Source organism: Coregonus lavaretus (genome assembly GCF_964263955.1).
Source record: "Coregonus lavaretus genome assembly, chromosome: 15".
In the NCBI taxonomy this organism is placed as follows: Eukaryota; Metazoa; Chordata; class Actinopteri; order Salmoniformes; family Salmonidae; genus Coregonus; species Coregonus lavaretus.
In genome coordinates this window covers 16,374,819-16,391,987 of record NC_140002.1, presented here as the reverse complement: position 1 = coordinate 16,391,987, position 17,169 = coordinate 16,374,819, and the positions used below count along the sequence as shown (strand labels likewise).

Here is a 17,169-nt window from a genome sequence, read left to right as displayed (position 1 = left end):
CAAACCAAGCTGCTTACCTATTGCAGATTCAGTCTTCCCAGCCTGGTGCAGGTCTACAATTTTGTTTCTGGTGTCCTTTGACAGCTCTTTGGTCTTGGCCATAGTGGAGTTTGGAGTGTGACTGTTTGAGGTTGTGGACAGGTGTCTTTTATGCTGATAACAAGTTCAAACAGGTACCATTAATACAGGTAACGAGTGGGGGACAGAGGAGCCTCTTAAAGAAGAAGTTACAGGTCTGTGAGAGCCAGAAATCTTGCTTGTTTGTAGGTGACCAAATACTTATTTTCCACCATAATTTGCAAATAAATTCATTAAAAATCCTACAATGTGATTTTCTGGATTTTTTCCCCTCAATTTGTCTGTCATAGTTGACGTGTACCTATGATGAAAATTACAGGCCTCTCTCATCTTTTTAAGTGGGAGAACTTGCACAATTGGTGGCTGACTAAATAATTTTTTTCCCCACTGTATGCCGCATTTACAGAGAAAGTCTCCATGAACGCGGAGACTGGATTCATTGCCTTTAAATTTAAAACGCGCTATAGCTCTGAACTTCTGCGATATGGATTGAATCGAGGCCTTATCCATTATGATCTATTGTAAAAAGCATTACTAGAGATCAGCTCTCCTACTCTGAGACACTTTATGAATACGGGCTCTGACCCTGTACCAGCAGTTAGAGGCCACTTCTACCACAACACAACACCTGACGTTTACATACAGTATAATCAGTGTTGGGGAAGCTAATCTGAAAAGATAGTTTATCAAGCTACCAATGACTTTACTCTGAAAGAAGATAAGCTACACTAAAGCTACCCTTAAGAAAAAATATAGTTTACTTAACTAAAGTTACTTTCAAAAAGTAGTTCACATCCAAACTACTTTGTGAAAAATTATCATATGTAAATCTGAAATGTCAATGACTACAAATTGTAAGAACAGATCACTATGGGGCCATATGTTAACAGAACGTGTAATTTAACCTATTAAACAAAAAAACTACAGTATATTTCAAGTGAAAATTAGGCAGGTCTGATGCCGAAAAATAAAGTAAATGATTGCCTACTTCACCCATATCTTCTTTTGTTTTTGCAAAAAAAGTAGTGTGTAGTTAACTACACTACCACCAATCTACTGCAAAATGTAGTTAACTTACTAGTTGAACTAAACTCAGCAAAAAAGAAACGTCTCTTATTCAAGACCCTGTCTTTCAAAGATAATTCGTAAAAATCCAAATAACTTCACAGATCTTCATTGTAAAGGGTTTAAACACTGTTTCCCATGCTTGTTCAATGAACCATAAACAATTAATGAACACGAACCTGTGGAACGGTCGTTAAGACACTAACAGCTTACAGACGGTAGGCAATTAAGGTCACAGTTATGAAATCTTAGGACACCAAAGAGGCCTTTCTACTGACTCTGAAAAACACCAAAAGAAAGATGCCCAGGGTCCCTGCTCATCTGCGTGAACGTGCCTTAGGCATGCTGCAAGGAGGCATGAGGACTGCATATGTGGCAAGGGCAATAAATTGCAATGTCCGTACTTTGAGACGCCTAAGACAGCGCTACAGGGAGACAGGACGGACAGCTGATCGTCCTTGCAGTGGCAGACCACGTGTAACAACAGCTGCACAGGATCGGTACATCCGAACAGCACACCTGCGGGACAGGTACAGGATGGCAACAACAACTGCCCGAGTTACACCAGGAATGCACAATCCCTCCATCAGTGCTCAGACTGTCCGCAATAGGCTGAGAGAGGCTGGACTGAGGGCTTGTAGGCCTGTTGTAAGGCAGGTCCTCACCAGACATCACCGGCAACAACGTCGCCTATGGGCACAAACCCACCGTCGTTGGAGCAGACAGGACTGGCAAAAAGTGCTCTTCACTGACGAGTCATGGTTTTGTCTCACCAGGGGTGATGGTTGGATTCACATTTATCGTCGAAGGAATGAGCGTTACACTGAGGACTGTACTCTGGAGCGGGATCGATTTGGAGGTGGAGGGTCCGTCATGGTCTGGGGCAGTGTGTCACAGCATCATCGGTCTGAGCTTGTTGTCATTGCAGGCAATCTCAACGCTGTGCATTACAGGGAAGACATCCTCCTCCCTCATGTGGTACCCTTCCTGCAGGCTCATCCTGACATGACCCTCCAGCATGACAATGCCACCAGCCATATTGGTCGTTCTGTGCGTGATTTCCTGCAAGACAGGAATGTCAGTGTTCTGCATTGGCCAGCGAAGAGCCCGGATCTCAATCCCATTGAGCACGTCTGGGACCTGTTGGATCGAAGGGTGAGGGCTAGGGCCATTCCCCCCAGAAATGTCCAGGAACTTGCAGGTGCCTTGGTGGAAGAGTGGGGTAACATCTCACAGCAAGAACTGGCACATCTGGTGCAGTCCATGAGGAGGAGATGCACTGCAGTACTTAATGCAGCTGGTGGCCACACCAGATACTGTGTTACTTTTGATTTTGACCCCCCCCCCCCCCTTTTGTTCAGGGACACATTATTCCATTTCTGTTAGTCACATGTCTGTGGGACTTGTTTAGTTTATGTCTCAGTTGTTGATACAAATATTTACACATGTTAAGTTTGCTGAAAATAAACGCAGTTGACAGTGAGAGGACATTTCTTTTTTTGCTGAGTTTACATGTAGTTCACTACTCTACAAAACTGCATATAATGTACTCCTAACACATTGTGTGTTTGTGTCCCCCTGCAGGTCTCCATGTGAAGCTGTCCCATGATGCAACATGTGTCCCCAGCACCAGCACTGACAATGATGGCCACTCAGAGTGCTCCTCCACCATCGTACCAGGAGAGCCAACAGGTCAGTACACCACTAGTGGTCAGCTCAGAGTTGGGGTCCAATTTGTTCATTCAAGAAATCGATTGAAATTCAGTTAATCAATTGAAAAATCCTGACACAAAACATTTCAGTCTCTTATTTGTCTTTAGTCAAATGAACTTCCAAACAAACATTGTTATAAGAGTTTGAAGTAGAGGCTACCCCAAACTGCAGATCTAGGACACATGCGGCCGGTGGCACCTTAATTGTGGAGGACGGGCTCAAAGTACAGTAATGGCTGGAACAGAATAAATGGAATGGTATCGAACACATCAAACACGTGTTTGATACCATTCCATCCATTATTATAAGCCGTACTCCCATCAGCAGCCTCCTGTGAACTAGGACTTACCTTACCTCAATCTCAACCATCGTCATTAGGAGACAATATGACCTTAGACCAACAGTTCAACCTCAACCTCATCCTAGCTATGCAGCATCCTAGAGAAGGAAGTAGAGCAGGTTTGCCAGAGCACCTCACCACTCCCCTCCTTGTCTCCTCTCTACTACTCTCTTCTTGCACACAGAGGATTAGTGCCAGGGGAGATCTCCCGAGCCGCAGTCAGCGCTGGCAACAAAATGCAAATGAGAGCTAGTTAAGTGTGAAGAAGCTAATTTATTTCCCATTTGGAGCTGGGATTAAGACTTGAAGCTTCCTCCCAACACAGATGGGGGTGGGGTAAGGGGGGAGTGGAGGGGGGAGGAGGGGCCTCATTTCCTTCTCTCCAAAGGCTGTAGGGGAGAGAGAGGAGGAAGGGGAAGAAAGAGAGAGAGGTGGGGGTAGGGGACCAACACAATTGAAGAGAGGCATTGTACACATCCAGACCATCACATCACAGTAACACGCTCATCTGTCATAGGCCTTGTAGAAAGATCAAGCCAGTTGTCTATCCACTCTCATGTAGTTCACAGAATCTGATAAGCTGTGTGTCTGCACGCTAGAGATAAGATAGTGGAACACAAACCCAGTCTTCTAAGTCAAAAGCCTAGTCAAAAGAGGGCTAATGCACATACAGATCTGGGACCAGGGCTACCAGTCTATGTAGTTCACTGTGGTTCTGGGTTAGCTGATGCACAAACAGATCTGGGACCAGGCTACCATTCTATGTATCGTAGTTCACTGTGGTTCTGTTTGCTGTGCCCTCAGATGACAGGCATCACCCAACAGAACTCCAAGGTCCAGCAGGTCCACATCCCAGCATCCTCAGCAGCTGGGAACATTCCTGTCAGTGTGACCCTTGACCCCCAGGCCCAGCTGGAGTCAGACAAGCGGGCCGTCTACAGGTAAGACGTGGTCTCAAAACATACATTTACAATGTAAAGCTCTTTGTGCTATACTGTAAATTCTCTCTGTTAATTCAGCAAACCTTTCCAAAAAGTGGTAAGGCAAAACTCCTTTGAACAAACCTTGAGAAGGATCAGGCATTGAAGGGAACACCTGTCCTCTTCTGTTTGGTTGGTTTAACACACACGCAAGCACGCACACACACACACACTCCCAATGCTATGGTAAGACTGAGCACAACGACGGTTGGTTTTCTCAATTTTCAAGCACTTTATTTGTGGAGCTTCTGAATGGTACATACAGTTCCATGTTAGGAATGCTTTTTTAAAGTGCATTATTGCAATTAAGAATTCCTTGTAAGCAAGGGTGTCAGGCACCCATTATTTTATAGGGGGCAAGAAGTACGTAAGAATGGAGTTGGGGTGGTTGGAGAATTTGGCATTTTCAAACACCTGAAACAGCTTTTCTCCTGCAATCTACAGCCATAATCATTATGCCTAATTCTATGTAAAAAATATGTCTATTTGTCTGCATATGTTATCCAAGCATATCTCTTTACCTGTTTAATTGTCATTTTAATGAGGGTGCCATTCTGACTGTTGTAAATCACATATCTTAATACTGTATACTGCACTACCATGCCTATGATATTACATTCACATTACAACACAGTACATGGGATCATAACACACATCATCAATACAGGAACATATCATATCATAATTAATACACAAAATATCATGATATTATCATAAGGTGCCAGATTACATTTAAACCAAGTATTTTTCTGTATATCTAAGTTTACCTCTTGAGCTGTCTGTATCCTCCTGACTGGTGGTTCTTTGAAAAAAAAACGTAATATGCTTCTCTGCATCTCTGCAAAAATCTGGGTAAAAGGTTGAAAGGAATGTGAGTCTTATTCAGTACATTTAGTTATTGCTTTGCTTTTCTAAAGTCTACCAGCCTTGCCAGCTGTCACGCTCTGGCTCCGGGACTGTGTAGTTTGAGCCAGGGTGTATTCATTTGGTTGTGTTGGGTATAGGGTGTGTTCATTTGGTTGTGTTTGGTTTTGGTTGTAGTGTATTGTCTCGTCATGTGACTCCCAATCGGAGGTAACGAGTGTCAGCTGTCGGCTCGTTATCTCTGATTGGGAGCCATATTTAAACTGTCAGTGTTCACCTTAGGGTTGTGGGTTTTTGTTCCATGTTTCAGTCTGTGTACTGAGGACTTCACTATCCGTCATTGTTTATTGTTTTCTCGTTCGTGCACTTTAACGTTAATAAAGTCATGTTCGCTACAAACGCTGCGCTTTGGTCCACTCCTTCCGTAGACGGTCGTGACAGAAAAACCCACCAAAGAAGGACCAAGCAGCGTGTCCAGGAGCAAGGAGACTGGACATGGGAGGAAGCGCCGGGTAAGGAGATCGAGAGGCTGGCGATGGCCCAGGTGGGCAAATCGTGGTCCTGGGAGGACATGCTCGGGGGCAAGGGACCTTGGGGGAGGATCAAGGCCCTGGCGAGAGAGGAGCAACGGCGTCAGCAGGGCCATCGTCGGAAGGACGAGAGGCAACCCCAAAAAGTTTTTGGGGGGGGGCACATGGCTTGGGCGGCTGGGCAGCAGGAGGCTGCCACAGGGAGACGTGGAGAGAAGGCTACCGGATTACGGGAGCCATTGGCGAGTAGAGGGAGGGAAGTAGTGGAGGCACGGCGTGAGAGACTGAGGTGTGTTACCAGTCCGGTCCGGCCCGTTCCTGATCCCCGGTTAAGGCCAGTGGTGTGTGTTCCCAGTATGGACCGGCCTGTTCCTACTCCACGCACCAAGTCCACGGTGTGCGTCGACAGCCCTGTCCGGCCTGTTCCTGCTCCACGTACCAGACCTACGGTGTGCGTCGCCAGCCCAGCCCGGCCTGTTCCTGCTCCACGCACTAAACCTACGGTGTGCGTCGCCAGCCCAGCCCGGCCTGTTCCTGCTCCACGCACAAAGCCTACGGTGTGCGTCGACAGCCCTGTCCGGCCTGTTCCTGCTCCACGTACCAGACCTGCGGTGTGCGTCGCCAGCCCAGCCCGGCCTGTTCCTGCTCCACGCACTAAACCTACGGTGTGCGTCGCCAGCCCAGCCCGGCCTGTTCCTGCTCCACGCACTAAACCTACGGTGTGCGTCGCCAGCCCAGCCCGGCCTGTTCCTGCCACCCGCACCAAGTCTACGGTGCGCGTCGCCAGCCCGACCCGGCCTGTTCCTGCCACTCGCACCAAACCTACGGTGCGCGTCGCCAGCCCGGTCCGGCCTGTTCCTGCCACCCGCACCAAGTGTACGGTGTGCGTCGCCAGCCCGACCCGGCCTGTTCCTGCCACTCGCACCAAACCTACGGTGCGCGTCGCCAGCCCGACCCGGCCTGTTCCTGCCACTCGCACCAAACCTACGGTGCGAGTCGTCAGCCTGGTCCAGCCCGTTCCTGCTACTCGCACCAAGCCAAGGGTGCGAGTCGTCAGCCTGGTTCAGCTCGTCCCTGCTACTCGCACCAAGCCAAGGGTGCGAGCCGTCAGCCTGATCCAGCCCACTCCTGCTACTCGCACCAAGCCAGGGATGCGAGTCGTCAGCCTGGGGAGGCCCGTTCCGGCTCCACGCATCAAGCCTAGGGTGCGTTTCGTCGGCCCTGTCCGGCCCGTTCCTGCTCCCCGCACCAGGTCTGTGGTGCGTGTCGTCAGCCCTGTCCGGCCCGTTCCTGCTCCCCGCACCAAGTCTGTGGTGCGTTTCGTCAGCCCTGTCCGGCCCGGTCCCGCTCTCCGCACCAAGTCAAGGGTGCGCTTCGTCAGCCCGGTCCGGCCCATTCCTGCTCCCCGCGCCAAGGCAGTGGTGCGCGTCGTCAGCCTGGTAAGGCCCGTTCGTCCTCCACGCACCAAGCCAGGGGCGCGTGTCGTCAGTCCGGCTCCGGCCAGCGGGGCTAGACAGGACCAGGGGTACTTTGGGGGGTTGGAGAGGAGGTGGGGATCAAGGCCGGAGCCAGAGCCACCGCCGAGGAGGTATGCCCGCCCAGCCCTCCCTTGTTTAGCCCGTATTGAGGCGCGGTCGCAGTCCGCGCCTTTAGGGGGGGGTACTGTCACGCTCTGGCTCCGGGACTGTGTAGTTTGAGCCAGGGTGTATTCATTTGGTTGTGTTGGGTATAGGGTGTGTTCATTTGGTTGTGTTTGGTTTTGGTTGTAGTGTATTGTCTCATCATGTGACTCCCAATCGGAGGTAGCGAGTGTCAGCTGTCGGCTCGTTATCTCTGATTGGGAGCCATATTTAAACTGTCAGTGTTCACCTTAGGGTTGTGGGTTTTTGTTCCATGTTTCAGTCTGTGTACTGAGGACTTCACTATCCGTCATTGTTTATTGTTTTCTCGTTCGTGCACTTTAACGTTAATAAAGTCATGTTCGCTACAAACGCTGCGCTTTGGTCCACTCCTTCCGTAGACGGTCGTGACACCAGCAGGCATGCCAGCTAAGATAGTTAGACAAGCTCGTCTCTGGATTGATAGTCTGAAATGGCTTGGTTTCTAGTTATGAGGTTGGGAGATTGGGAACATATCTAGCTGGCTAGCTAAAGCCAACTTCATGAAATTGCTAGGTGGCTAGTATTACAGAGGAACAACAAAACATTAAATGTATTCATCAAGAAGAAATCAATAGGCTACATAGCTTGATCAAATGAATTTACAAACATACCTCCTGCAAGTCCTGCAGCTATCACTGGCACCTAAAATAAAATAAAATGCTGTGTGTCACTCTGCACTCTCTTTCTCGCTCCGTGGTGCACCTCGGAAGGAACCACTTACTACTGAGAATAGGGTACTCATTGCCTGTTCCAGTCAGTGTGCCCCCTCCCCAAAATACCGTTGACAGATATTTTTATAAATAATTATGATAAAACATGGGCTTAAAAATGTATTAGTAATTAATTTAACATTAACATTAATTTAACATCTGACAAATTTCAAAACAGGACAAATCTGAGGGGGCAGGTGCCTTTGTGCCCCCTATGGGCATATGACGCCACTGTTCTTTATGACAGAATGTATTTTAAATTAAAACAAAAAAAATTTTTACAAGCCTCTGCTTGTAAGAGTAATGAAGGGAATAGACATTTGCTGCCAACTGAAAACTAAACATAGATTCTGAAAAGCACCCTCCTCTCCCAACTCATCACTTGAATATGAATGTACTTTCATAATGGGCTAATATTATCTATTTATGAACTAAATTATTCACAGAACACATCATTTTTTTTATATGTTCAGCAATCTCAGAGTGAGAAATCATGCTCCAGCAACAAACCACTAGTTATGTGCTACCAAGAAACATTTATATTCTCCCCTATACCGTCTTTAGCAAACTCTAGGATGACACTACATACTCTTTGCACGGCTCGCTGTCCTGGCTCCTTGGCGCTCCCCTAGTGTGGTTATCTACTGCTCTTGTCTGAGTGTGCTCTTGGCCCTTGGTTGGCTGCTCAGGCCCCTTAGGCGAGTGCTGTGAAGGCCTCGCCAAGCCTGGGGCTGAATTTCTAAGCTCCTCTGAGATACAAGGCTTCTCTTTGATGTGAGCAGCCGGCCTGAAGGGGGCTGTTGGCGCTGAAAAAGACAGACTCAGCCCCAGCCCTTTGCTGCCTGATCACTCACTACAGTTCCCTCCTGAAAACACACACTCACAGGTGGGCTCGCCATCGTGCTCACACACACATGCATGCACGCACGCACACAAATGGATGTACTGTATATGCATGCACATATACATACGCACACACACACGTACATGAAGACACACACACATACACACACACACACACACACACACACACAGCTAACCCTACCACTTGAGGGGTATGAAACTGAAAGCAAAGGGGCTTCAAAACGTTGCCTTTTCATCCTCTCCGACACTTCTAAATATTCTTACAACGTTCTAAACATCCACAGACAAAGCAGACAGCTTCCTGTCTTCCTCTATATTGATCATCTCCTGTAGTGCGCTCACACCATGCAGCAGCACAACACTCAACACATGCTACTGCAATGTCAAAAGCTAATTCGACAGACATTGAATACAGTATAACTAGTCATTTTTGGTTAAATCAAATCAGAGATGAACAGACTCTGTGCCAATTGATGAACAAATTGTTGGAAACCTTCTTGGATTAAAGACAGAATGCTCCCATCTTTGTTTTTGTTTTCTGATTTGGATGGCCTTGATGACAACATACTGTGCTATCATTAATAAAAGACTGTTATACACAACTTTAAAGCATGTCTCTTAATTATTACCGGCGGAATCAACGTGTGATAGTTGTAATCTCTGAAGACCATCCAGTTTTGATTTCTATTTGCCATGTATTTTTCAACTGTGCTGTTTCACAAAAGTTCTGAACCTATATAAAAATTTTACGGACACAGTATAATTTACATTAGTTATCTTGTTATTAACCCTTCAGCTCCACTCAACCCCTCCCATCTAGCTCTGAACACCATCCAGTTTGGATTTATAATTGCCATATATTTTTCAACTGTGCTGTGATGTGTCACAAAAATTCTGAACCTTTCTACTCTCATAGATTGTCAATGTAAGATAAACGTTTTTGCTAGGAGTATTATTATATTATTGATAAATTGACTATGACTTTTTAAATCACCCAGCAGTGCTGTTTGCAGAGTTAGCTCCAGGTAAATGTTACAATTCTTCAGCCACTCCTGAACATGCGACCAAAAACAAGCTACATATGGACAGTACCAAAATAAATGATCTAATGATTCTGTCTCTTCGCAGCAAAATCTGCAGAGCTGGGATGGTTGTATCCCTCATATACTGTATATAACATTCTATTGGTTGCAAGAATTTTGTATAATAATTTAAACAGAAAAATTATATGTTTTGAATCCAGCGTCGTTTTGTGTATCAGTTCATAAACCATGTGCCATGGAATCGGTACATTTAAATCTCTTCCCAACTATTTTGCAATCTACAGTGGGGAAAAATAGTATTTAGTCAGCCACCAATTGTGCAAGTTCTCCCACTTAAAAAGATGAGAGAGGCCTAAAATGTTCATCATAGGTACACGTCAACTATGACAGACAAATTGAGGAAAAAAAATCCAGAAAATCACATTGTAGGATTTTTAATGAATTTATTTGCAAATGATGGTGGAAAATAAGTATTTGGTCACCTACAAACAAGCAAGATTTCTGGCTCTCACAGACCTGTAACTTCTTCTTTAAGAAGCTCCTCTGTCCTCCACTCGTTACCTGTATTAATGGCACCTGTTTGAACTTGTTATCAGTATAAAAGACACCTGTCCACAACCTCAAACAATCACACTCCAAACTCCACTATGGCCAAGACCAAAGAGCTGTCAAAGGACACCAGAAACAAAATTGTAGACCTGCACCAGGCTGGGAAGACTGAATCTGCAATTGGTAAGCAGCTTGGTTTGAAGAAATCAACTGTGGGAGCAATTATTAGGAAATGGAAGACATACAAGACCACTGATAATCTCCCTCGATCTGGGGCTCCACGCAAGATCTCACCCCGTGGGGTCAAAATGATCACAAGAACGGTGAGCAAAAATCCCAGAACCACACGGGGGGACCTAGTGAATGACCTGCAGAGAGCTGGGACCAAAGTCACAAAGCCTACCATCAGTAACACACTACGCCGCCAGGGACTCAAATCCTGCAGTGCCAGACGTGTCCCCCTGCTTAAGCCAGTACATGTCCAGGCCCGTCTGAAGTCCAGCCCCAAAACATCACTGCTCTAGAGGAGATCTGCATGGAGGAATGGGCCAAAATACCAGCAACAGTGTGTGAAAACCTTGTGAAGACTTAAAGAAAACGTTTGACCTGTGTCATTGCCAACAAAGGGTATACAACAAAGTATTGAGAAACTTTTGTTATTGACCAAATACTTATTTTCCACCATAATTTGCAAATAAATTCATAGAAAATCCTACAATGTGATTTTCTGGATTTTTTTTCTCATTTTGTCTTTCATAGTTGACGTGTACCTATGATGAAAATTACAGGCCTCTCTCATCTTTTTAAGTGGGAGAACTTGCACAATTGGTGGCTGACTAAATACTTTTTTTCCCCACTGTATATGGCACAGCTGTCAATTTTTTGTCAAAAATTAAACTGGTATACTTTTTTATTTATCAACATTTTCTTTAACCAATTTTGGTCTTTAATGCAGGGCCGACAGACAAGTTCCTTACTTTCTCCCCCTTCCACTTGCCTCTTCCATTTTTTTGGTAATTCTGCAATTAGTTGGTTGTAATTTTGAGAAGAACAGACATTTCCATATGTTTTTGTTAGCTGCATGTGTGACATAACTCCACCGGTCCTATTTATGATATCCTTTACAAAGATTATACCGTTTGTAAACATTTTTTCCAAGAATATTGTATTTTTTATCAATTAGTATATTTGAGTTTAACCATATTATTTATTGTAATATTTGTTCTCTTTTCTGGTGGATTAAACTGACATTGCAACCAACCTTCTATGGCGATATTTTGGAGATTATTTCATTTTCAAATAACCGAAAGTGAGAGGTTGTAATCTGAGTAAAGGGAAAAAGGCCATGCTAGAACATGGGGTGAGACATTCTTAATAATCTGCAAGAGAACCAGTTTGGATTTAAGTATAACTTTTGTATGACTGAAGCCTTTAGCTAATTGCCTGGATAGTGAGTTTGTTGCGTGTGGAAGAGCTGTCTAGATCTTCTATTCTCTTTGACGAGTCGTCTCTTAATTACTACCAGTGGAATCAACTTGTGATAGTTATAATTAGCCTAACGAGTTACGAACCTTCTGATGAAGAAGCGCTGGATTGGGCTTGTCTTATTAACGGGCTAGCAGGGGGTCTGTTTTCCAGCTGTCTCTCCACTATGCCGAACTGATGGAGGTTCCTCCCACTTTTAGATGGAAACACGTCGGCGGTTGAACGAGAGGTGTTTTTTAATTTGTTGTGTTTGTAAATGTCTTTGTGATTTTATAAGTGAAATGTGGGTTTGGGAGAATTTAGCTATATTGTTTTGATTTGTAAAAAAAGAAAAAAATATTAACTATTTGTTTGCTTGTTTTCAAGGAAAACAGGAACGTACAGTTGAAGTCAGAAGTTTACATACACCTTAGCCAAATACATTTAAACTCTGTTTTTCACAATTCCTGACATTTAATCCTAGTAAAAATTCCCTGTCTTAGGTCAGTTAGGATCACCACTTTATTTTAAGAATGTGAAATGTCAGAATAATAATAATCAGCTTTTATTTCTTTCATCACATTCCCAGTGGGTCAGAAGTTTACATACACTCAATTAGTATTTGGTAGCATTGCCTTTAAATTGTTTAACTTGGGTCAAACGTTTAACTTGGGTAGCCTTCCACAAGCTTCCCACAATAAGTTGGGTGAATTTTGGCCCATTCCTCCTGACAGAGCTGGTGTAACTGAGTCAGGTTTGTAGGCCTCCTTGCTCGCACACGCTTTTTCAGTTCTACCCACAGATTTTCTATAGGATTGAGGTCAGGGCTTTGTGATGGCCACTCCAGTACCTTGACTTTGTTGTCCTTAAGCCATTTTGCCACAACTTTGGAAGTACGCTTGGGGTCGTTGTCCATTTGGAAGACCCATTTGCGACCAAGCTTTAACTTCCTGACTGATGTCTTAAGATGTTGCTTCAATATATCCACATAATTTTCCTTCCTCATGATGCCATCTATTTTGTGAAGTGCACCAGTCCCTCCTGCAGCAAAGCATCCCCACAGCATGATGCTGCCACCCCCGTCCTTCACGGTTGGGATGGTGTTCTTCGGCTTGCAAGGGCCCCCTTTTTCCTCCAAACATAACGATGGTCATTATGGCCAAACAGTTCTATTTTTGTTTCATCAGACCAGAGAACAAAAAGTCCAAAAAGTGCAATCTTTGTCCCCATGTGCAGTTGCAAACCGTAGTCTGGCTTTTTTTATGGCGGTTTTGGAGCAGTGGCTTCTCCCTTGCTGAGCAGCCTTTCAGGTTATGTCGATATAGGACTCATTTTACTGTGGATATAGATACTTTTGTTCCTGTTTCCTCCTGCATCTTCACAAGGTCCTTTGCTGTTGTTCTGGGATTGATTTGCATTTTTCGCACCAAAGTACGTTAATCTCTAGGAGACAGAACGCGTCTCCTTCCTGAGCGGTATGACGGCTGCGTGGTCCCATGGTGTTTACGCTTGCGTACTATTGTTTGTACAGATGAACGTGGTACCTTCAGGCATTTGGAAATTCCTCCCAAGGATGAACCAGACTTGTGGAGGTCTACAATTTTTTTTCTGAGGTCTTGGCTGATTTCTTTTGATTTTCCCATGATGTCAAGCAAAGAGGCACTGCATTTGAAGGTAGGCCTTGAAATACATCCACAGGTACACCTCCAATTGACTCAAATGATATCAATTAGCCTATCAGAAGCTTCTAAAGCCATGACATCATTTCTGGAATTTTCCAAGCTGTTTAAAGGCACAGTCAACTTAGTGTAACTTCTGACCCACTGGAATTGTGATACAGTGAATTATAAGTGAAATAATCTGTCTGTAAACAATTGTTGGAAAAATTACTTGTGTCATGCACAAAGTAGATGTCCTAACCGACTTGCCAAAACTATAGTTTGTTAACAAGAAATTTGTGGAGTGGTTGAAAAACTAGTTGTAATGACTCCAACCTAAGTGTATATAAACTTCCGACTTCAATTGTGTCTCACAGAATCAATGTGCCAACTATTTTTGCGTTCTTGGGTTATTGAGATATTGAGGTACAGTATGTATAGGGCTCTGTTCTGTACATTAAGAAACTAATGTACGTGCCATAAAGTTGAAACCTACGTAATGGTTGACAAAATGGACCACTCTGTTTCACACAAAAGTCCCATATTTGTCATACATCTTACATCTCAAAATGGAGAGCAAACAGCCTTACATGCTATAACATGCTTATTTTCAACAGTAAATAAATATATGTTTTCCTTTCCCTTGACATTGGTGCCAATGCCATCCTTTTTTAAACTGGCCCAAATTGCAGTATGTGGTGTATTATCATTTATTCTCCTCCGTAGTGGGTCTGTGCTGAAAGCTTCTCTTCTGCTGGTCCACCCGAGTGTTTTGCATTGAGACCGGATTTAGAACACTGTGTATGTGGGATTGTGTGTGTGTGTTTGGTGTGCATGTGTGCATGTGTGGATGGGGGGATATCAACACACAGTCACGCTGGCACTTATTGAAGTCCAGTAGATGTACGGATTCACAGGGAAGAGAGGAATGAGAGAATACAGTGGGGAAAAAAGTATTTAGTCAGCCACCAATTGTGCAAGTTCTCCCACTTAAAAAGATGAGAGAGGCCTGTAATTTTCATCATAAGTACACGTCAACTATGACAGACAAAATGAGAAGAAAAATTCCAGAAAATCACATTGTAGGATTTTCTATGAATTTATTTGCAAATTATGGTGTAAAATAAGTATTTGGTCAATAACAAAAGTTTCTCAATACTTTGTTATATACCCTTTGTTGGCAATGACACAAGTCAAACGTTTTCTGTAAGTCTTCACAAGGTTTTCACACACTGTTGCTGGTATTTTGGCCCATTCCTCCATGCAGATCTCCTCTAGAGCAGTGATGTTTTGGGGCTGTCGCTGGGCAACACAGACTTTCAACTCCCTCCAAAGATTTTCTATGGGGTTGAGATCTGGAGACTGGCTAGGCCACTCCAGGACCTTGAAATGCTTCTTACGAAGCCACTCCTTCGTTGCCCGGGCGGTGTGTTTGGGATCATTGTCATGCTGAAAGACCCAGCCACGTTTCATCTTCAATGCCCTTGCTGATGGAAGGAGGTTTTCACTCAAAATCTCACGATACATGGCCCCATTCATTCTTTCCTTTACACGGATCAGTCGTCCTAATAATAATAATATTAATAATAATAATATACCATTTAGCAGACGCTTTTATCCAAAGCGACTTACAGTCATGCGTGCATACATTTTTTGTGTATGGGTGGTCCCGGGGATCGAACCCACTACCTTGGCGTTACAAGCGCCGTGCTCTACCAGCTGAGCTACAGAGGACTTATTTTCCACCGTCCTGGTCCCTTTGCAGAAAAACAGCCCCAAAGCATGATGTTTCCACCCCCATGCTTCATAGTAGGTATGGTGTTCTTTGGATGCAACTCAGCATTCTTTGTCCTCCAAACACGACGAGTTGAGTTTTTACCAAAAAGTTATATTTTGGTTTCATCTGACCATATGACATTCTCCCAATCCTCTTCTGGATCATCCAAATGCATTCTAGCAAACTTCAGACGGGCCTGGACATGTACTGGCTTAAGCAGGGGGACAGGTCTGGCACTGCAGGATTTGAGTCCCTGGCGGCGTAGTGTGTTACTGATGGTAGGCTTTGTTACTTTGGTCCCAGCTCTCTGCAGGTCATTCACTAGGTCCCCCCGTGTGGTTCTGGGATTTTTGCTCACCGTTCTTGTGATCATTTTGACCCCACGGGGTGAGATCTTGCGTGGAGCCCCAGATCGAGGGAGATTATCAGTGGTCTTGTATGTCTTCCATTTCCTAATAATTGCTCCCACAGTTGATTTCTTCAAACCAAGCTGCTTACCTATTGCAGATTCAGTCTTCCCAGCCTGGTGCAGGTCTACAATTTTGTTTCTGGTGTCCTTTGACAGCTCTTTGGTCTTGGCCATAGTGGAGTTTGGAGTGTGACTGTTTGAGGTTGTGGACAGGTGTCTTTTATACTGATAACAAGTTCAAACAGGTGCCATTAATACAGGTAATGAGTGGAGGACAGAGGAGCCTCTTAAAGAAGAAGTTACAGGTCTGTGAGAGCCAGAAATCTTGCTTGTTTGTAGGTGACCAAATACTTATTTTCCACCATAATTTGCAAATAAATTCATAAAAAATCCTACAATGTGATTTTCTGGAAAAAAATTCTCAATTTGTCTGTCATAGTTGACGTGTACCTATGATGAAAATTACAGGCCTCTCTCATCTTTTTAAGTGGGAGAACTTGCACAATTGGTGGCTGACTAAATACTTTTTTCCCCCACTGTATGTGTGTTAGCACGCACCACTTGTGTGTGTGTGTGTGTGAGTGTGTGTGTGTGTTAGCACGCACACGCATGTGTTTCCATAGAGCAAAGACTTTGAGGCGCGGCAGCGAGGCAACGGCATCCCATATCATACACGGCGGGAATGCTTTAAATTTGACAGGGCACTGGGATGGGGTACGCCATGCAGGCTGTCTGCTCTTGGGCCTCTGTAATGCACCATAAAGTCTGTTTACCATCGCCGCTGTGAAGCTCTCGCTGCCATTTCGGCTCCCATCGGCTCCCGACATCCTAACGACCAGCACTGTTTGATGGCACAAAGCTAGACTCTTGTGTTCTTTTAAAAGGCTTCCCTTCGAGAGGTTAGCTGCCTGGCGCTAAATTGCCACAAGACGGAGGAGTTAGAGGAGTTTGTGTCGGAGCCATGTGGTTTATTGGCTCGGTCAGTCCAATATCTGGTTGTTTTTTATGAGGTTTTTGCCATTTTACTTGACTGAGGTGGAGAGAGGAAGGGCTGTAGGATATTTGTGAGGGAGGTTAACCAGCGATGTTAACTTCAAAATTGTTATGGATACAGAGAACTTGTGGAAATTTTTGTTAACGTCAGATAATCTAGGTAATCCAATGATAAGAATGACAAGAACTTTGATATAGGTACTTTTGAAAGTAAGAATCTTCAATAACAGCTGATATGACTGAATAGATTCAAACTGACTGGACACTTTGAATGGTGAATACAGAGTACAGCTTGAAAGGAGTAACATGGAAAGTGTACACTGGCTAAAAACTGGATTGATGACGGTGTCACGCTCTGATGATAGGAAGGTGATACCAGCCCATCTGCCTCCATCTCCCATGGGCCCACTTGCTCTCTACAATCTGACTGTGACAGAGACTGACAAGGACATAGGCAGACATGCACACCCA

The 17,169-nt window shown here is 44.7% G+C and overlaps 1 protein-coding gene across 1 annotated transcript in view; it reads left to right on the top strand.

Moving 5' to 3' along the window:
- Window positions 1–2,748: 2,748 nt before the first annotated feature.
- LOC311142149 (homeobox protein PKNOX2-like) overlaps window positions 2,749–17,169 on the top strand; it is a gene marked incomplete at both ends in the record, with an annotated part of 52,991 nt that continues 38,570 nt past the window's right edge. The window contains 2 exons of the mRNA XM_084177741.1: window positions 2,749–2,835; window positions 4,001–4,137. Of these exons, the coding sequence (XP_084033867.1) occupies window positions 2,749–2,835; window positions 4,001–4,137 (224 nt within the window). The remainder of the gene's footprint in view (window positions 2,836–4,000; window positions 4,138–17,169) is intronic.